Source organism: Marmota flaviventris, chromosome 15 (assembly GCF_047511675.1).
Source record: "Marmota flaviventris isolate mMarFla1 chromosome 15, mMarFla1.hap1, whole genome shotgun sequence".
Lineage (NCBI taxonomy): Eukaryota > Metazoa > Chordata > Mammalia > Rodentia > Sciuridae > Marmota > Marmota flaviventris.
The window spans coordinates 9,450,016-9,471,268 of record NC_092512.1 but is presented as its reverse complement, the minus strand read 5'-3'; the positions used below and the strand labels follow the sequence as shown (position 1 = coordinate 9,471,268).

At 43.8% G+C, this 21,253-nt stretch overlaps 1 protein-coding gene across 1 annotated transcript in view; it reads right to left on the bottom strand.

The window, feature by feature from the left end:
* The window catches only part of Dnaaf11 (dynein axonemal assembly factor 11), an 84,148-nt gene that overhangs the window by 23,675 nt on the left and 39,220 nt on the right, over positions 1 to 21,253 (bottom strand). Inside the window, exons 8-10 of the mRNA XM_027950090.2 lie at positions 20,279 to 20,344; positions 16,669 to 16,738; positions 16,008 to 16,103 (exon numbers count right to left, since the gene is read on the bottom strand). Coding sequence (XP_027805891.2) covers positions 16,008 to 16,103; positions 16,669 to 16,738; positions 20,279 to 20,344 — 232 coding nt within the window. The remainder of the gene's footprint in view (positions 1 to 16,007; positions 16,104 to 16,668; positions 16,739 to 20,278; positions 20,345 to 21,253) is intronic.

The following is a 21,253-nucleotide window of genomic DNA, read 5'->3' as shown; positions in this document are numbered from 1 at the left end:
GTATCCGATTCGCCAGAATTTTATTGAGGATTTTTGCATCTAGGTTCATTAGAGATATTGGTCTGTAGTTTTCTTTCTTTGAAGTATCTTTGTCTGGTTTAGGAATCAGGGTGATGTTGGCCTCGTAGAATGAATTTGGAAGTTCTCCCTCTTTTTCTATTTCCTGAAATAGCTTGAAAAGTATTGGTATTAGTTCCTCTTTAAAGGTTTTGTAAAACTCTGCTGTATACCCATCCGGTCCTGGGCTTTTCTTAGTTGGTAGTCTTTTGATGGTTTCTTCTATTTCCTCAATTGATATTGGTCTGTTTAGGTTGTCTATATCCTCCTGACTCAATCTGGGCAGATCATATGATTTAAGAAATTTATCAATGCCTTCACTATCTTCTATTTTATTGGAGTATAAGGATTCAAAATAATTTCTGATTATCTTCTGTATTTCTGAAGTGTCTGTTGTGATATTGCCTTTTTTCATCCCGTATGCTAGTAATTTGAGTTCTCTCTCTTCTTCTCTTCATTAGCATGGCTAAGGGTCTGTCGATTTTATTTATTTTTTCAAAGAACCAACTTTTAGTTTTGTCAATTTTTTCAATTGTTTCTTTTGTTTCGATTCCATTAATTTCAGCTCTGATTTTAATTATTTCTTGCCTTCTACTTCTTTTGCTGTTGTTTTGGTCTTCTTTTTCTAGGATTTTGAGATGAAGTATGAGATCATTTATTTGTTGGTTTTTTCTTTTTTTAAGGAATGAACTCCAGGCAATGAATTTTCCTCTTAGAACTCCCAGCCCTATTTTAAAATCTTTGAACTGTTAAAGATACCTGTGTTAGTCAAATATTTTTGAAGTATATTCTATCTCAAATAAATGAATAATTTCAGCAAAGAAAATTTAAATTTTCATAAAACTTATCAGAAAAATATGAAGAATAAGAGCTCTGCTTACCAAGTTTTCTGAGGAAAATTTTAAAGGATATTACCACTGGATATTCATATGAAAAATCACTATTGATAGTTACATTAGATATTTCTGTGATTTGGGGGGAAAAAAGTAGGAAAAAAAAAGTAGAACAAATTTAACTCTCATCGGGCTCCTTCACAATTCTCTCATACTTGTGAAGTGTGATCTAGCCTTCCACACCCAGCTGCCCAAAGCTGAAAATGAACTTGTACTAAGCTAGACAAACATCAAGAATAATAATGATGTTTTAAAAGGAAATATCCTTTTACCATCTTGCTAGAGCGCCTTGGTCGGAACCAGCCTCCACTGCTTTACAAATTCCACCCTTATTCCCATCCTGCGTTCACTCTGCAAGCATTCATGAAGGCCTCTGCCAAGGGCCAGGCAATTTCCTGAGCATTTGGTGCTGAACCTTTGTGCTCATGAGCTTACATTCCGGGAGGGAGCAGGTAGAGCGGTGGGTGGACAGAAAACAGGTGTTCAGCACACACAGCACTCAAGGGCTATGAAGGAAGGGGGCTGTGGGCAGAGAGGCCGGTGACAGCACTTAGCAGGCCTTAGGAAAACCCTACTGAGAAGGTGAGACGCAGCGAAGGCTTGGAGGAGGGGAGCGACAAGTTTCTTGCAGAGAGAAGAGCAGGTGCCAAGGCCATGAGAGGGGAGAGGCCCCTGAAGACCAGCAGCCATCGAGGGGCGCAGGCCAGGAGGAGGGGGAAAGGGACTGCAAGAGCCAGTGATGCTGCATTTCTGTTGCTATTGCAGAATACTTGAGACTGGGTGATGTATGAAGTGAAGAGGTTTATTTGGGCTCATGGTTCTGGAGACTGGGAAGACCAAGAACAGAAACCTGTATCTGAAGATGGCCTCATACTGTCTCCTAATTTTGGAAGTTCAGGGCAGAGAGGGCCCCTGAGAGGAAGGAGCCACAGTGGCTAACCCATTCCTGTGAGAACAGTTCATTCAGTAATCCACTCATGAGGGCACCTCCCACAAGCCCCACCTCCCACAGTGCCACACGGAGGAGCTGAGGTTCCAACTGCACGAACTTTGGGGAAACACACTCAAACCATAGCAATGTGACGTGTCCTAAAGCTTAGAGATCAGACGCCACCGAGGACTGGGAGTGTGGATCACAAGAGGCTCACAGAGGGGCAGGGGCAGGGCCAGCTGAGGCAGTTAGAAGGGCACGTTTGAGAGACACTGTCAGTCAGCCCAATCTTGAGGAGGAGCTGTGAGACTTTAGCGAGAGGAAGCAGGAGGAGGGTGAGAGAGGAGCAGGAGGAACTGTGGAATCATCTTTGTGAGCTCATCCACCAGGGAAAGAGTGACCAAAGTCAGAGCCACACTCAGCCTCCACTCCTGTGCCTGCGCAGCTGGACCTTAGGGTGAGAAGACATGGCTTGCAGATGTAGGAAACAGGGTGTAGCTAGCTCCTGCACCACCCCAGGAGAAGATCCCAACGTGTTGGGGATGGTTTTGTGCCACATAAGCAGTGTCCCGAGGTTCACCCCTCTGTCCCTCTCATCTGCAGCTAAGTGACCATGGCCTGAGCTCCTCCTACAACAGTGGAGCACTCCCACTAGGTAGAAACGTGAGTAGCCATCCGGGCTGCCGTCCAGGCATACTCCAGCCTCACTGCTCAGCAGGAAAGCCAAGAATCAGGGACCCTGGGATAGAAAACCAGCCAGGGCCCTCTCCTGCTGTCTTGTCAGCACCCAGAGTAAGGGCGGCGAGGCGCAGCTCTCAGGGCACAGGGTCGAGACGTGACAGAGGAAGGATAGGCATTCTGACAGAGGCCTCGAGTTGGCCTTTTCCTCCTCCTCGTTTCCTGCATTTAGAAGCATGGCCTGTCACTAACCCCGACAGGAAGGTAGGAAGAAGGGACAAAGCCTGCTCTAGGAGGCAGCTTCTTGTTCTGCAGAGGCTAAGAGACCAACGACAAAAGACGGAGTGTGGAGTCTTCTCAGCCAGGATCTGGGCTGGGGTCACCTCCTCTACTTTTCCTTCTTAAACCATAGACAGACCCAGGGGATGCAGAAGGGAATTAAACAGAGGAAGGTCATGAATCCACTTCAAGATGCGGCCATTCCCCAGAGCCCACCACGTCCTGCTGGTCTCGTAAGCATCCCCTGCCCTGTCTGTAGCCAGAGGACCCCCTTCTCCCTCGTCCCTAGGAGCCTCACCTGGCTCCTGTGAGGCCTGTGAGTTCCCAGTGCTCCCCAGACTGACCCCTCTGTGAATCCAGGCCATCTGTGCAGGGAAGGCGTTCCTGGTGGGATCACATTCACCTGGCAGCTGAGGCCTGGCCTTCACTGTATCTAATATAGTTTTAGTCTGACAAATATTTATTTAGTTGACATGTTCATTTAAATTCCAGGAAACCCAGAAAACAGGAGCATCAACCTACCAACCCACAGGAGGCCCAGGGTTTTGAAAAAGGTCTTCCTGGAAACTCAATACAGTCTCCTCCACTGGCAACAACAGGTAACTGTGCAGGTATCTTAAGGGATCATGGAGAAAAGGGCAGATTTCATTACATTTTGACCCTGGACAATTTTGTAAATGGGGGAGAGAATCTCAAAGATGAAAGAAGAACAGTGACCCTCATGAAGGCTCCCAAGCACTCCCTTGTTTTAAAGTAGAAATTTAAAAACCAAGCTCTGAAGGCAGAGAGCTCTGCATTATATTGAACTACTGTTTTAGTTAGCTTTTTTGCTGCTGTGATTAAAGGACTTAATCAGGACAATTGTAGGGTAGGAAAAGCTTATTTGGAGGCTTATTGTTTCAGAGGTCTCAACCCATAGACAGCAGACTCCATTCCTCGGAGCTCAAGGTGAGGCTGAACATCATGGCAGGAGAGTGTGGCAGAGGGAAGCAGCTCACAGGATAGTCAGGAAGCAGAGAGAGTCTCCCCTCTATAGACACACCCCAGTGCCCCCCCTCCTCCAGCCACACTCTACACTTATTTACCACTCAGTTAATCCCACCAGGGGATTAAATAACTGATTGGGTTAAGACTCTTGCAACCCAATCATTTCTCCTCTGAACCTTCTTGAATTGTCTCACATGTGAGCTTTTGGCGGACACCTCACATCCAAACCATTAATGGTGCAAAACTTACCTGGTGGTGATAGTATTATGTGGCATTATGTTCATTTGGATACATGCCTTATGCTATAAAGCAGCATAATGCTTTAATTTATTCTGCAAATGGGAATACTAGGAACACCTGCTCCACAGAAGTTCAAAGCATTCAGTCGTGTGTGGCACATAGTAAATTTTAAATAAATGCTAGCTATGTTGTCAGTCTTAACTGGTATGAGAAAAAGGCTGAGAGATTAAGTAATCTCTCTAATACTACATTTATTACACTTTTGACAGAAGAAACCTTGTGACATCCCCCCCAAATCACATGTTTTTAATGATATAATACTACCTTCTTTTGTTTGTTTGTTTGTTTTTGGTACTGGGGATTGAACCCTAGGGCACTTTACCATGTTCTTTTTATTATTATTATTTTTTTCTGAGTCAGGGTCTTGTTAAGTTGCTGAGAATAGCATTAAAGTTGGGATCCTCGTGCCTCAGCCCCTTGAGTAACAGGGGTTATAGACATGTGCCACGGCACCTGGCAATATTATATATTTATTAACTCGTGATCCTGGGGAGAATTATATTGATATAAGCTCAATAAGCCTTCATTTTTTATTGAAAAAATAAATATAATAAACATCCCTAGGTTGTACAGTTTATTGCAGGGATTAAGTTATATAAACTGCTTAGCAGAGAGCATTAAACATATTTGCTAAAGGGTAGTGACTGTGGATGTATTTTATCTCTGAATATGTGGTAAAATTCTTCAGGGAGGGGGACAAGACTATTTTACTTTTCAACTCTCAAAAGCATAGCACACTATCTCACAAACAGCTGTGTAATACGTTTTCAGTTTGTGCAGTGGGTACATATGCACAAATCCTAGCTAACTTCCAGTGGGTTTAACAAGATGAGCTACACAGTAAGTCAAAGAGTACTAATTAATTTATTTCAAATTATTAATTTATTTCAAATGAGCATCCAGCACACAAAGATAAACTAGGCACACACAAGATGTGAGTGGAAGCCAGTAGAAATTGAGGCAAGTCTAAATAATCTAGGTAGCCATTATCGGTTTCAACCTTATTTCTGCCTCCTTTTCCCTTTCTTCTTTATATGGAACTAATTATATTAAATATGTGTTAGACCTTCTCACTGTATTCCACATGTTTTTAGTGTTTCTGCTAAAATTTTATTTCTCTTCACTTTACAGTATATTCTGACTGTTTTCTGATTTATTAGTGCTTTTCTCAGGTGTGTCAAATCTTCTATTGAATTCACTCATTAAAATGAAATTTCTTCTATTTCAGCGCTGGAATTTTTTCATTTAGTTGCTATTTAAGTATACTGTATTACTTTTATAGTTTCTAATTTCTTATGAAACATTTTGACCTTTCAATGTCCTCTGGCAGAATTCCAATTATAATACTTTGCCTTGGTGGCTGGAGCCTCTTTCTGGGAACAGTCATCTGTCAACAGATGAATGGATAAAGAAAATGGGGTATGTATACACATGGAGTTTTACTGATCTACAAAGAAAAATTAAATCACAGCATTTCTGGTAAATGGATGGAACTGTATGTCAACTAAGTGAAAAAAGTCAGAAAGTTAAGGATTGAATGTTTTCTTTCATATGTGGAAGCTAGAGAAAAAGAAAGGACTTGAAAAATGTGGGGAGATCTCATGAAAATAGAAGGGAGATCAGCTCAGTAGAGGGAGGGAATCACGGCGGGGAGGGGAGGGAGAAAAGTGGGGAAAAGTGAAATGACATTGATCAAGTTCCGCTGCGTCCAGACAGGATTCACCTAGTGGATCTCACCTTTGTGAGTATCTATAGAACAATCACGTTAACAAACCAGAAGTAACAGAAGCAAGAGCAGTGGAGCAAAGAAAGGGAACAGGGAAGAGAGGAGAAAGAGAAGGGGACGTACTGGGGCCCCAAACGCAAATGACATGCCACTCCTGTGTGATTGTGTCAGCACAAATCCAGACCATGCACAACTGGAACACACGAACAAAAACAGGAACTTTCTCTAAATGGAGGGATGGAGTAATGGTGTAAAACAGTATAAAAGGCCAAGGGTCGTACCTGTGGATGTATTTTATCTCTGAATATGTGGTAAAATTCTTCAGGGAGGGGGACAAGGCTATTTTACTTTTCAACTCTATTTTACTTTTTTTTACAGGACTATTTTACTTTTCAAGGAAGAGCATGAGGGACAGCATGGAATTTGATAATGGGGACAGGACTGGGGCCTCAGATGTTTCAAGGGAGGAGAAGAGTTAGGGAGTTTTACAGATTTTAGAGAAGAACTGAAACAGCAGATAAAAATGTCTGCTCTAAGAGTGTTGCAAAAAAAATTAGATTAGGGCAATAAATAGAAGGGGATGTTTTTATGTTGTTCTGTTTGGGTTTTTAGAGGGGACATATTTCAGCATGTTTTCTAATATAAGATCCAGAGAGGGAAAATGCAGTGAAGCAGTAGAGAGGAGAGAATTCCCACAGGGAAAAACATCCCCCTTAAAGGCGAGTGGCAGTAGGATGCCACAGCCATCTAGGGCCTGGACAGATCACAGACAGTGGGCTCATGGGCTCAGGGAGAAGAGGTGGGTGAGCGGAGAGACGGGCAGGTGGCAGCCATGATGCTGGGAGTTCATGGGCATCATCTTTGGGCCCTTCCACTTTTTTCAATGGTGGGAGTTTTAGGAATGAGATGAACATGGGAAATAAAAGACCAGAGGCATGAGGGGACAGGGGAGCCTGTGAAGTGACCAGCACTACAGACGCACGTGGCAGCCAGCTGGGTCTATCCAAGGAGAGAGAAAGTACCGTGAACTGTGTCCAAGTAACAGGGAGAAGGAGTCTGAGGCTGTTCTCTGCAGTGTGGTCTGTTTGTTTCACTGACCTTAATATGTGACCTTCACCTTCTGGGCTTGGCATAAATAGCATCAAGCAAGATGCTCAGCAGCTGAAGTTGCAAATACATTTGCTGTTCAGTTCAGACAGCCACTTCCTTAATCTCAGTTAATTATTCTGAAGGAACACCCAAAGGAAATCATGAAGCATATTCTTAGAGTGTTCCTGTAACTTGTCAATTGAGAATCAGATGGGAGTTTAATTTAATGACTCGATGCAAGCGAGCAGACCCCTCAGTGAATGCAAAATTTCAGTTAAATCTTGTTAAGTTGGACTGTGGTGAGATCATATGCCAAATATTCCAAGCTGATGATCAGATTGTTTGTGTGCCTATAACTCAGTCCGACTACACATCTGAAAAATAGGCTGAAGGGCAAACATAAATTCTCAGAAAATAGGAAGGGAAATAATCCCACTCAAAATAGGAGCTAAAATCATATGCATGGAATCTATGAACGAACTCTAGAAAAGGTGCAGCAGCTATAGAAAGAAAAGAGCTAAAACAAACAACACCTTCTGAGAAGCGTCGTAATGGAGAAGTGCTAATGGAGAGTGCATTACTGGGGTCCAGTTTTGATAACGTGACTGCACCAGTCATTCCCACTGTGATCCACAAATTCAGTGAAGTCTCAGTGACCACTACGGATGGCTTGGATGTGGTTTGTCCCAGCCAAAACCCACAAGTGTGGGCTCCAATGTAAAGATCCTGAAAGGCTGTGGCGCCTTGATGAGGTGGGGCTTGGTGGGAAGCAAGTGTGGGTCTCCTGCCGTGAATGTGTTCCCAGTTCCCAAGAGCAGGCTGTTACAAAAGAGCTGACCTGGCCCTCGCTAATTCCTTGCTTCCTCTCTTGCCTCATGACCCCACCCCATGACCTCCTAGTCCCACCATGTGATGCCATCAGTCAAGTTGTGACATAGCCAAGGTGTTTGCCAGATGCTGGCACCATATTGTTTGTACTTTCCAGACATTGGAGCCCTCAGCCAAATAAATCTATTTTCTTTATAATTTACCTAGCATCAGGGGTTTTGTTACAGCAAAAGAAAATGAAGTAATAAATAATTATAAAACATTTTTAACAAATACAAATAAATATTATTCTACAGTATTAATTAACAGTAATGAACAATGCTTTGTTTAAACATCAGCACTAATGCAATGTGCATTATCTCTGAGCACTGTCCTAGGTGCTTTACTTACATTAATTTACATAATCCTTTTGAAGCCTGAATTATTAGAAGTACCATTTAATGGGTGAGGAACCAAAGGATCAGAGAGATTAATAATTTTCCAAAGTTTCACAGCTGCTGAATAAAAATACCGAGATTTAACTCAAGTCTTTGGATCCAAAGTCCATTGGATTTCTTTCCACTATCTCTACACCCATAGCAACATGAATTGCCACGGCCTTTTTCAGAGACAGGATTTGATAAAGTCAATCTGGAATAATACACATGGAAAATTATCAGTAAAGGGCTGGAAATACTTAGGAATTAGGGCAGATTCAGTTTTTAAATATCAAAATGTAGTTGATTATCCACTTGTTCATATACTTGTTGAGCATCTGCTCTGCCAGGTCTGTTCACAGTGCCAGTGACAAGGCAGTGACAGAACAGATGAAAGTCCCAGCTCCCCTGGAGCTTAAAGTCTTGTTGGAGAAAACAGACAAAGAAATGAACAACTGCATATTTGAACATCCAGGTGGTCTAAAGCCTTGAGGAAAGCTACAGCAGAAGAGGGAAGGAGGTGTGCTGGCAACGGGCAAGGTGCTTCTGAACACAGGGCTCAGGAAAGTCCTCGCTGGAGTGACACTTAGCAGAAACCTGAAGGAGGTGAGAGAGCAAACATGGAATACCTGGGGAGGTCATTCCAGCAGAGGGGCCTTGTGCAAAGGCCCTGGGGTAGATAGGTGCTCATCATGTTTGTGAAATACCAAGGAAGCCAATGAGGCTGGAATGTTGAGAAAGCAAGAGGAAGAAAGATGACAGGGGCAGCCTATGAGGGGCTGGCCTTGAACTCTGAATGAAATGGGAAAAGGGACAGTCTGGCTCACATCAAGCTGTATCGAAAAAAGAATCACTAACTCATCCGGAGATGAGGAGGGATTCTTGGTTAGTAGATGGTACCCACTGATCTTTGTTTCTTCACCAGGTGGCCATATCTAATGTAATAAGAGGCCATGGACGATGGTCATTGAGGTTCTTCATATGCCAATCCTCAAAGCAAAGAGTGAGAAATATAAAAAGTGCCAGAGCTCGCAGTTCCACCAGCCAGTGGACAAGGCTGAGAAGAAAACCTGGACGGTATGCTTCCCATTCCTCTGTAACCTGGGCAGTTCCCCTCCAGGCCTGGCACCACCTCTATAAGAAGGCCACAGGGCCACTCCATCAGCTACTCACTCCTGCCCCAGGCAGCAGTCCATTCAGTGGTAGAGGGCAGACAGAGGAGGTGCCCACAGCTAAGCTCTAACCATGGCAAGTGGCATCAGGGAGCTGGTGCGTGCTTGGGACTGTGATGTCTATACGTCACTAAGTCCAGAATGTACCAAAGACTGCTGCAGACTGTGCTGGGAACCACCTAGGACTGCACAGCCAGGGGAAGCCTCATGAGAGGGGAGTGCAGCTTCAGCACCCACGGATGGCGCGATAGGAAACTCAGCCTTGACCTAGGTGAGCAGTAACGGACTGAGCCTGGTGAAACCTGCTCTACTGCTCAGCACCCACTCTGCACGGACCCAGACTCGTTTATGGTCAGGAGAAACAAAAACAGAAAATTGACATTGTTAAAAAATGCTGAATGAAGTATCTAAATAAGAAATATCAATTGCAGCATTTTGAGGAATCAATGTGTCCTTGGAAAATGGATACAAAGTTCATCATTGGATTTCTACAAATAAATATGATGTATTGTGATACATATAGGCACAAATAGGTCAGCCAGTCACAGGCTTATTTGCAAAAACTATCACAAAGAGGAAATTACCAAGCACCAATTCTGAAATTCTTTTAATTGCTTTAGAATATGCAAATATTATAAACTACTGAGACCTATCTTGGATATTTCTGAAAGTACTAAGTTTCACTTACCATGTTGACAATATCGTATGAATGAACTAAAATGATACCTGAGTGCCAACCCGCATCTCTTTTTTAGGTGAGCTGAAATGATTTTGTTATTTAAACCTCTTTGAGTCAGAATTTTCTGTTATTTGAAGCCAAATTCATCCTAATTCTACCAGCTTCTTTTTAATAAATTTTCTTGTGTATATTTAAGTCATACGACATGATGTTATGGGATACACACAGAAAGTGAAAAGGTTATTCTATTGATGTGGTCACCATGTCCATCATCTCCCATAGTTGTTGCTTGTTTTGTTTTGTGGCAAGACAGCTAAAATCAACTCATTTAGTGTGAATCCTAATAGAATACAAATTTACCAATGCAGTCCTCACATTATACCTTAGTTCTGTAGGCTTGTGCTCCTCTGTGTTCTCCACCTCTGTTTCCTTATTTTCTCTCCACCCACACTCCCAGGAAACACTATTTTGTTTAGATTCCACATATAAATCCTATTAAGCAGTATTTTCCTCTCTGTGTTGGGCTTATTTCACTTACCATGATGTCTTCCAGGCTTACCTCAAAGTGGCAAATGGCAAGAGCTCATCTGGGGTGTGTGTGGTCTATTTATAACTTTCAATGATTTAAAAATAACTTTTGTTTTCTAAGCTTTATATACTTACAGGTATATAAAGGTATATAATTTACTACTCATAAATTTAAAACATCTAATTTGGAGCAAGAAATCATTGTCTAAAGTCTAGTTTTTATTGACTACCTTTTGGAAGGAACAATAACATATATCTATGTTACTTTAACACAGTGGTCTAAAATCTTCACAAATGTATACCTCAAAGGAAAAACATGATTCGTAGTTTATTGTTGAGGAAACAATAAAACTGTTTTTAGTCCTTCTATATAAATTATCTTCAACCAAGTACTTCTAAAATGCTTTTTACTTAATAAGCCATTCGTTATAGTTTTCATTTAACATGAAAAATTTAGACAGCTATAGAAACAAAAAGGGAAATGTAAACAAAATGGTGTATTTATTTAAAAGACTCAACTGTAATGGCAGAATTTCTCTCACCAGTTGTGTGGCACACCCTGCAAACGGTACACAATTCATACCTCTTGGTTTCCCTTTAGGAGAGTCCAGAGTTGCCAACGACTCTGCCTTTTTAGTTAGAATTGCAGTTTCCAAGCAGAAAACAGAAGGCTGCTGATCAGCACATCATAGACAGTCTCTGTCACAGTGCTGAAGGGATTACGTCATCTCTTAGGTTTCCCTGTGGGATACTCTAGTAGTAGAGAAGCATCCCTAATTTGTCCTGACCCCTTAGGACAATGTGATTCTTACAGTTTTTTGGTTACTTTTATTGCTTGACAACAAATTTTATTTGCTATATTTTGCCTCCAAATAAAGATTCATAATTGATTACCTATAATTGCTCTGCTAGAAAACTGGCTACAGAAAAATGAAGGATCATGGAATCACTGTAGAAGCCTTGGCGCTCAGTCAAGTTCATCTTTTCTGCAGCAGACACTCCTCCCTGTTCTTTTCTTCCTGACAGCAGAACCCCCTTTGGACTGGTTTCTCACTCTTCCCCTTTGAAATCTGAGTGACCTAGATGAAGGTGACCTTGCCCTAGTCATGGGATGAGGCCTGACTGATAGAAACCACTCAAGTGGTACTGTCCCTTTGGCCAGAGATGGACTCAATCCCTCAGGATTCAGCCAATCAAGACTGCATGGGCTGTTTGGCTACCTGGCCTCCTCCATCCAGAGGAACTTCTGACCGGTGGTGGCAAGAGAATGCTCTCCCTGAGTCTCTTTCTCTGACTCTCTTTCTGTCTCAGAAAAGGTGAGAACAAGGAGGCGGTTGCTGGAGTTACCCTAGGGCTTGTCTCCGGGGAGGCAGCCGATCTGAGGACAGGTGGCATTTTAGAAGGACGCCGACCCCGCCTGCCGAGGGGCTTCCCCATCTTCTCCTATCTTGTTGTAAGAGTTCTTTATGGTTAAAGCCAGTTTTATTTGGGCTTCTGCAGCTTACAGCAGAAAATATCCTAACTCATTCACAGAGCCCATGATGAGAAACCCAGATACTTTGTATGGAAAAATTAATTTTGAAAGCTTAATCTCCTGAAATTCTTTCAGGGTTTTCATCTATAATAAGTCTGTCAGACTTTCAAACAAATTCTGTCTCAGATAGTCAACTCTGAGATCAAAATTAAGGAGTCCGAGAATCTAAAATTCATCAGAAGCAACCCTACCAGTCTTTAGAAGTTGTAAACACTATGATTTTAACCCACCAGGGAGGTAAAGCCTATCTCCTCATCTTCAATTTTCCACTCGACATGCAAAGAGTCTTTTATTCTGCTTCTTTAATGTTTCTTCTAGCTACACCGTTTATAGCCTCAAAAGCTTCCCTTGATTCTCCAGCCCCTCCAGTCTCTGCGATTGATTACTCTTTCACGTTCACAACAGAATTTCCCAACGTGGTTGTCTGAATTCCTGTCTTCTCCACCCCACCCACTAGTTCACCTGGCCGCCCTTCCTGACAGCTTTCCAAGGTCTCCACCTCACTGAAAGGGCTTTCGTCAGGACTGTAGAGGCCTGCACTTTGCCAAATCCAGCCATCAGCTCTGTGGGGTTCTCAGATTGCCCCATTTGTGAGAGCCTGTTGCTGTGCTCACCACCTTGCTTTACTTCTATTCCCAGGACACAGCCTTCACTCTGTGTCCTGAAGCATCCTGCCACATGGAGAAGAGCAGGCTGTCACCAGGAGACATCACCTCTCAAGACACCAGGCCGCCTGACTCAGGCTCTTAGAACCTTGGTTCCTGCAGGTAGCCCCTCACCAGATCCTCATATGAATGTTCCTACCTCCTCAAAGGCATGGAAGGTGATACTTGAGACAAAAGGGCTGCCTCCTTCCCGGGTGTAGCATTCTCATTAAAGCTGACTTTCCTTCTCCCCAACAGCCATCTTAGAGGTTTTGCCATGAGATGAGCTCCTGGACTTGAGCTTAGTAGCTCCTTCTTTGCAAAACAATTTTTTCTCAGGCCAGGGACAGTGGTGCAGACCTGCAATCCCAGCAACTCGGAGGCTGAGGCAGGAGGATAGAAATTTCAAGGCCAGCCTCAGCTATTTAGTGAGGCCTTTAGCAACTTAACAATACCCTGTTTTCAAGTAAAAAATAAAGAGGGGTAGGGAGTAGCTCAGCTGTTAAGCTCACCTGGGTTGAATCTCTAGTACCTCCCCCAGCAAAATAAATAAATAAATAAATAAATAAAAGGGACAATTTCTTCTTTAGGCTTCCCTGACACCAACACTTCTGTCTTCCTAATTCACTGATGACTCATCCATGATTTCATGTGCTGGCTCCTTCCCTACTGACCACAAAATGAAGGCATGTCTCCCTGCTCCCACATGGGGCCTCCTCTCCCCTCCGTCTTCACATTCTCCTAACGTGATCTTTTTCAGGCCCGTGTTTATAACCATCATCTATATACCCACAATTTCCATTTTCATGTCTCTGGTCGATTCTCCCCACTGAGCTCAAGGCCTGTGATGTTAGCTGGATGTCAATTTAAAAATGGCCCCATCCATCCGTGATTTGCTTTTCCAAATCCTCCCTCAGTCTTTCCCATCTAAGGAAACGGCTCCAGCATACACCCATTAGGGAGAGTGTCCGTGACCTCCCCAACTCTCGTCTACACCCCTGTGAAAGTGCAGACTGAATTCAGTGACTGATCACTGCTTTCCCACCTGGCTGTCGTCCCTAACACAACCAACCTCTGCAGAGCTGTCTGGCTGTTTGTGCTGCTTCTAGTCTTTGTGCCCTTTGATTCTTAATTCACAAAGAAGGCAGAATTGACTTTTTAAAACAGAAATCAGATCTTTATTCTGCTGCTTAAAGCCTACCAATGGTGTTCCCTGGAATATTACTCATGTTCTCTATCTGGGTTCAGAGCTGGCTTGCTCCTGCCTGTGTTTCTGGCACCTTCCTCATCCACTTTCCTCCTCACTCATTATGTTCCAGATATTCTGCCCTCCCCCACCCTGTTCCTGGACCAGATATGAGGTGTCCCTTAACAGCTCATGTGTGAAACAGCGCGAGATCCTAAGAGGTGAAATGATTAGACTTGGAGAGCTGCAGCCTCATCTGGGGACTGATCCACAGGTGGAGATTGACTGGGCCTAACTCTAGGCAGGGAGGGTGTGTCTGGAGGAGGCAGGCCAGGGAACATGCCTGGGGGTTTACATTCCCCCGGCAGGGGGAGCTCTCTCTCTGCTTCCCACTGCCACACCCTTCAGCCACGGTGCTCTGCCTCACCTGGGACCACAGCTGGACTGAACCTCTGAAGCCATGAGCCAACATAAACTTTTCGTCCTCTAAGTTCTCATCAGATCTTGAGTCACAGCAAGACAGAGTGGACTAAAATACCACCCAGGTCCCTTGCGCTTGCTGTTCTTTCTGCTCAACGCATCATCTCCACTCCTGGACCACGTCTCAGCTTAAGTGCTCTTTCCACAGGGATCTTTCCTGACCTTTGCTGACCTCCATGAGATCTCCAGGGGCCAGTCTGTGCTCTCCGTTGCTCCCCTCTGCCCATCGCCAGCTGTGTCTGCATCACAGTGCTCATCTCCACCTGAAATCAACCTGCTTGCTTAATTGCGTGTGTTCTGTTCAATGCTAGAGAGTGGAGACCTTGCCACTCACCCCTGGGGCAGTGTCTGGCTGCTACTCTGCACTCACTCAATGTTAAAGAATGAAAGTACTGTTTAGAGCTTTGTCATTTTTCACCTTGATTTTCCCAGCAGTGCCTCTCTGGTTTCTCCAGTGTGTCCCCAATACCAAGATGCATCTGGAGCGGTGTTTCTTCCAAGGTCACCTGTGCCTTTCCTGCTGCGGGCCTCCAGCTTTCTCTTCCTCACCCCTCTCACATGTCCTGCCACAGCCATGCAGAGCCACTTCGCAGTCACACACTGTGCACTGGCTTCCTGCCTCCTTGCCACATGGCCTTCCTCTCCTCCAGGTATCACCCGCAACTTGCCCTTCAAATTCATGGTGCCATATTTCTTCTTCACCAAATTAGAGTCAGTTGCTCCACTATTTCTAGTACATGACTCCATTATTGCTTTTTCTCAGATTGTAGCAAATTATTTGCTTTTAATCTTATTCCCCTAATAAATCATTAAAAACCCAGAGTTTCTTATTGTTCTTTAAGATAGCAACGGACACAACTTAGGCCCTCAACAATGCTTGCTAAATGGAACTGGATCAAACTGATCCCACTGCCATATAAAAAATACATATGTAACACCAACAATAACCACCGCCCCCCCCCACCGAAATAAGAGTTTGAGATAAAGCAATATCTGGTGCATAACGTAAAAACTATACTAAAATAACATGAGCAGTATTCACTGAGTGCTGACTGTGCTGTGAATGTTACATGCATTTCTCTCTTAAAAGTGAAATAAGAAAATAGAGACCTAGAAATGTGGATAACTTGCCCAAAGTCCCAAAACTAGTAAGCCACCTATTTGGAAATCAAACACAATCTTTTTAGAGATCCAGGTCTACTATCTCTCCTCTCAAGCTAATTTGGATAGAAAATACCAATCACCATGTAATAGAATGCTCAGTCGCACATTCAGAACCCTGTGACATATCCTCCCAACTGCCACCTAGACCTGGTCTTCAGAGATCAAAGAAGGTGGCAGAGAACTGCATGGGAAGTGAGGAAGAATGCACCACCCTGGCTCCGTCACACCAGCCCCAGCTCCTCTTCCTCCTCTTCCTCCTCTTCCTCCTCCTCCTCCTCCTCCCAGACCTCGGCCTCCTGCTGAGCTGGTCCCAGTAGATTTCCTGGTTCTTTGAATGAAAGCACCTCCAGCACAAGTTGTCATGAGGCCTGACAGGTCAAGTTCCATCAGGACCCCACGTCATAAACTTGAGATTGACACACATGCGGTTCCCTACCTTGGGCATGCAGATCACCAAATGTCCTGTTGTCTGCGACCTTTTCGCAGAGCTGCTGTCAGGTTTGACTTCTGCAGGAAGGACAAGCTGAAACGGCTGAAAACAAGCAGCAGAGATCAGGACCAAGGGCGTGTTACCTGAGAGTTACTTTGAGAGATATTTTCATTACAAGTCCAAGGTTCACTGCTCAATTAGGAAGTGTGCCCAAACTTATTAGGAAAAAGTAATACCTGAGCTGGGCTTGATCTCTATGAACGTTTTACCTATTTTAAGGAATAATCTAAAGGACGGTCACCAATCACAAACAGTGAGACACTCATGTGTCCATTTATGCTAAGGAGTAGTTTATAGATAAACATTATGGTTGCCATGAATGAAATCACTGACTATCTAGATATTTATTAAACTTTATGCATGGACCACCAGACTTGTGGCCATGCTACCAGCTTTTAAAAAGCCCAACTTGAGACAGAGTTACACGGCTCATTGTCTCAAGCTATGCAATGGTCAGCACTCATTTGCACTTTATACCATTCCCATGGCATAAAAAAAAATAGTACTCTGCTTTTTTTTCCCACTAATATTTGCAAATTCTGAGGCAACACAGCTCAGTTCAAGGCTTATCTTTTAATACTGTTAAGAGTCCCAGGATTCCACTTACCTTTCCTTTGACCATTACTCGCACGTAAGTTGGCTGCACGTCAACCTCGATTAAAGAGGTGTCCATATACCTGCAAAACCAAACAGACCCAATCTTATAATTTCCAAAAACAGTAAGTTTAAATAAGTACAAATACAAATTCACACTTAAGCCCATTTTAAGTGAAGAAAATTTAAAATCTCCATGCTAAAAAGTTCTTTAAAAATTAGTTTTTAATTAATCCCTAGAACAGAGCAATTCCAATATATCAGCAATTTCATTTTAAGACCTATAAGTATACTTGGCATTGATTGCCCCTAACCCAAAAATATCTGAGGTCTAAAAAACCAGAGGTTTGCCAAAAACAGCTTGCCATGTGCTTTCATGAATATTTTATTTTAAGCCCCTGCAACTCAAATAGACAGGAGTGCTGAATCCACTGGGCCTGGGCCTGCAGCCACAGTGCTGCCTGCTCAGACCCTCTCCGGACCTGCAGCTGTTCTGCAGCTGTGCTGGGACCACCTCCCTTGGAAAACAAGCACGCTTCCTCCCTCAAAGGACATCCTGCTGCCAGTGATGACAGGGACCCCAAGATCAGGTGGCCACATTTTCTTTTTCTCATGAGCAAATGGAAGACTTCCATTTCACATTACTCATTAAAATAAGTGGTTTAACTAAATAATTATCTGTAATATATTTTAAAATACTGATAGAGGACATTAGAACATACAGCAATGATTCAAAAAACACCAACATTAAGGAAGGTAAGTCAATATGGGGGTTGCAGGCCCAGGCTTTGGAGTCACACAGCCTTGTGGGAATTGACTTCATGGCTTCCTGCTTCCTTACCTGGGTTCTAGTTCCTAACCCCTCAAAACCTCAGTTTCCTCATCTGTACAGTGAAGCTACTGATCATGCCTCCCCCTAAGAATGCCTGAAGGCATGTGCACGGTGCCTATCTATACTTAATGAAGTAGCACTCTATGTGATTTCATAAAATAATTTCATAATAATAAAAATAGAAACAAGGTCTCTTACAACTTAATGTATAATGTTGCCCATGCTTAGGGCCCCCTAACATGTTCGTCTGTTCCTATCCGCAGGACCCTTCTCTGTCTGAAAAGATCTTCTACCAGTTCTTTGTAGAGCAAGCTACTTCTCAGACTTCAGTTATCATTGCCCATGTCAGCAACGTCCCCGACCAGCCCCCTCCACCAACCACAGACCCCACACAGCATTACGAGCTCTCTTCTCCTTCTGTAAGACTCGTTAGATGTCTCTTACTATCCTCCTTCCCAGCCATAGGGGAACTTTGACGTTAACTAGAATATCCTTGCCATCTCTCCTAGCCCAGCATTCTCTAAGTTTCTACAGATAACTGCTGAGTAAAGCCAGGAAGGATATATGACTGAATGAATTTAACTTCATGTACATTCTCATGAGCCAAGACAATAAAGAATTTAAATGTACGTCATTAGACAGAATCATGAGAATAGAAGGGGTTTACTATATAGGAGAAAGACACCACCCCGAAAATCAGACGTGGGGAAGAGGAAAGTTTAAACTGTAGAAACCTTTATATATATACTTTAGTTGTGGATGGACACCATACCTTTATTTTATTTACTTATTTATTTATTTTTCATGCGGTGCTGAGGATGGAACCCAGGGCCTCACACATGCAAGACAAGCGCCCTACCACTGAGCCCCAGCCCCAGCCATGCAGGAAACTGTTATTTTATTTTTTTATTTTTTACTTCTGAATAGACAGCAGCCAACAGAGCCACAAATGAAGGGGCTGTGTGTACCATTAAACTGCAGAAAGAAAAAAACCCCTAAAAGTGGAAAGGATCAAAGGATGAAATCGTGAACACTTAACGAAACCCAACAGAGACGGCTGCTTGGGGAGCTGTAGTGTTAGAGGACATGAAGCAGCTGGGAAAGCACTGGAAACTCATTAAAAACAGGTGACAGGCAGCAAGTGGTTGGTGGGTATGGGGAGTGGGAAACACAGCTCCCATTCACAAAACGAGAGGTGAAAACCATGCTAATGTCCCTCAGCTGGTGAATAGACAGAAATGTGTCATCTATCCACACAATGGAATACTATTTGGCCAGTAAAAGGAAGGAGGTATTTGATACATGCTACAACAGGGATGGACCTTGAAGACATTTTGGTGAATAAAAGAAACTCTCACACAGGCTGTGTGTTGTATGACTCCATTCATATGAACTATCCAGAACAGGCAGATCCAAGAAACAGAACTGGTCAAGAAACCAAGAGTGACTGCTTAAAGGATAATGGGGTTTCCTTCAAGGGTAAGGAAAACGTTCCAGAGCTAGACCATGCTGGTGATTATACAACATTGGGCACACACTAAATACCCCGAGTTGTGCTTTGAAACAGTTGAAAAGATGAAGTTTAAGTTCTACCTATTTTACTACCATTAAACAAGCAAAGACCTAAGGATTTATGTTCTGACTTCTGAAGCCACGATTTGCTTTGTTGAGACTCACCCTGTGACAATGTACCCCCTCCTGGGTAGTTCCAGGTCAGCAGCTCCTCCTCCCTCCCAGGGTTACCGGGAAGTTCAGTAGAACAGAGCACGTCCTCTAATGTCACCAATGACACTCACCCACATTCACTGACCCCCTGACTGCCCTCGTCCCTCATTCTAACATATTTGTGGAGGCCATGAGGTGCCACCAAGAGGTGCCAGGCACTGACTAGCTCGGTGCTGGAGATGAACAGGCAGAACAAAGCTCCTGCCCTGACCTCAGCTTTGTTAAGACACAGGTCGATTTGTCAGATAGGAACCCAAAGCAGGAGAGGTGGGGAGAGCGCTGGGCGGGGCTAGCTCCTGTTTGAGTCAGACAGTGGGGCAGGCCACCTCTCCATAAGGTGGCATCTGATCAGGTGGCTGGAGGACAGGAGGCTACAAGTCACAAGGACACTGAGGATGTCAGCAGTGCAGGCAGAGGACGTGCGTGTGAGTGGACCCTGAGGTGACCCTCAAGGAAGGAGGCAATGTGACTTGTGACAAGGAGGGGTACTACGGGCTGAGGGCAGAGGGTCAAAGCCATGGCGTCTTAGGAAGAAGAGAGGAAGGATGCTCTGCTGTGGTGACGAGAGGCAAGCAGGACACCCTGGCCACCTGCCCTCAGGAATAAAGCATCGGTGAGACCAGGGGGAGGCAGGAGGGACAGGCAAGCCCCCTGGTGATCAGCCTCAGGTCTCCAGGTGTGCCCGAGGAGGGGCCTGACCACCTGCAGCTTATTATTATGTCAAAGTGTTTGGGAAAAACACAGAGGACTATGGAAGTGAAGTGGCAGTCTTAAGAGCAGAGAGGTCCCCACCGCAGCAGCATCAGAACACAGCAAAGCTCTGCGAATCAATTGACTCTGGGGTGTTCCCGAGTTGATAGTCATGGGACTGTGGATTCACTGATTTTTCCTTTCATTTTCATGCTTTAAAAAAATCACAGTAAATTCTGTCTTGAAAAATGAACTTTTCCATTTAACCACGTGGCAAACCAAATTCCATTTCCAAATGTTTCGGAACTCAAAGGTCTGCTCCTGAGAATGCAAGCAAGGAAATGCCATGAGATAAGTGCATAAGGAACTGGTTTACCTGTAGACAGCCAAGTCCACGATGATCTGGTTACGCTCTTCATCATCTTTCAAAGAGAAGTCAAGTCTAAAATACAACACATTTGGAGAAGTCCTTCAGCTACTGTGCTGGTGACCTCAACACGTAATCAAGAGTAAATTGGATAATAATTTAATAAAATTCTCCAATTACAAGCCTACTTTGGTAGTTGGACAGTAAAATAGCCATATTTATTTTTAAGTATCAACAGAAACGTACAACACGTCAATAAATCACTTACTTCACGTTGTTTACACGTGAGACTCTTAAGGTAAATGACATGCAAAAAATTAGCTTTGGTGCAGAGATGGAGACATCTGGTGGCTAAAGTTTTCTTTCCCATTTCATCCAAGTTTGCTGGAAGCCACCTACAGCACTGGAGTTATTTAGGGAAACTTAAATGGGACATTTGCAGTCCTTTATCCGACACCCTATTCCTTGGGTTTCAAGAGCGCTGTCGTCTTTCTTTCCCTTGCCACTTGTCCCTTCTTTTGTGACTGACCTTTCCTTTGCCCTGGGAAGGTGGAAATGCTGCCAGTCTTTTGTTACTCCAGTTTATGGATGAAGAAACAGAGGCAGGATTTCAGGACTGTAGGTCTTTCAACAGGACTAGACTGAGTCACGGGTAGAACTTCCACGCTGTTAACACTCTACCCACAATTCCCTAGCAATTCAATTTTCTTTTGAGCCCCTCACTTATCCAACTAAGAACCCAAAACTAAATTGTCTGGAAAAAAACAACTGCAGATGTGGCTGCCAGCAGTGGTCCCTGGGGCGGGCCCTCTCATTGCTCCCAAAGGTCCAGCCATACAGACCTCTTCAGTGTCTCAAATGACCTGTGCATTCCTTGTCCCAAACAGGAGCCTTTTTATGTCCTGTCCCTTCTAGGTGGACTGCTTGTTCCTCAATTCCCCAGCCAGCCAGCTTGAAAACTCTCCCTTAAGAGAATGTCACTGA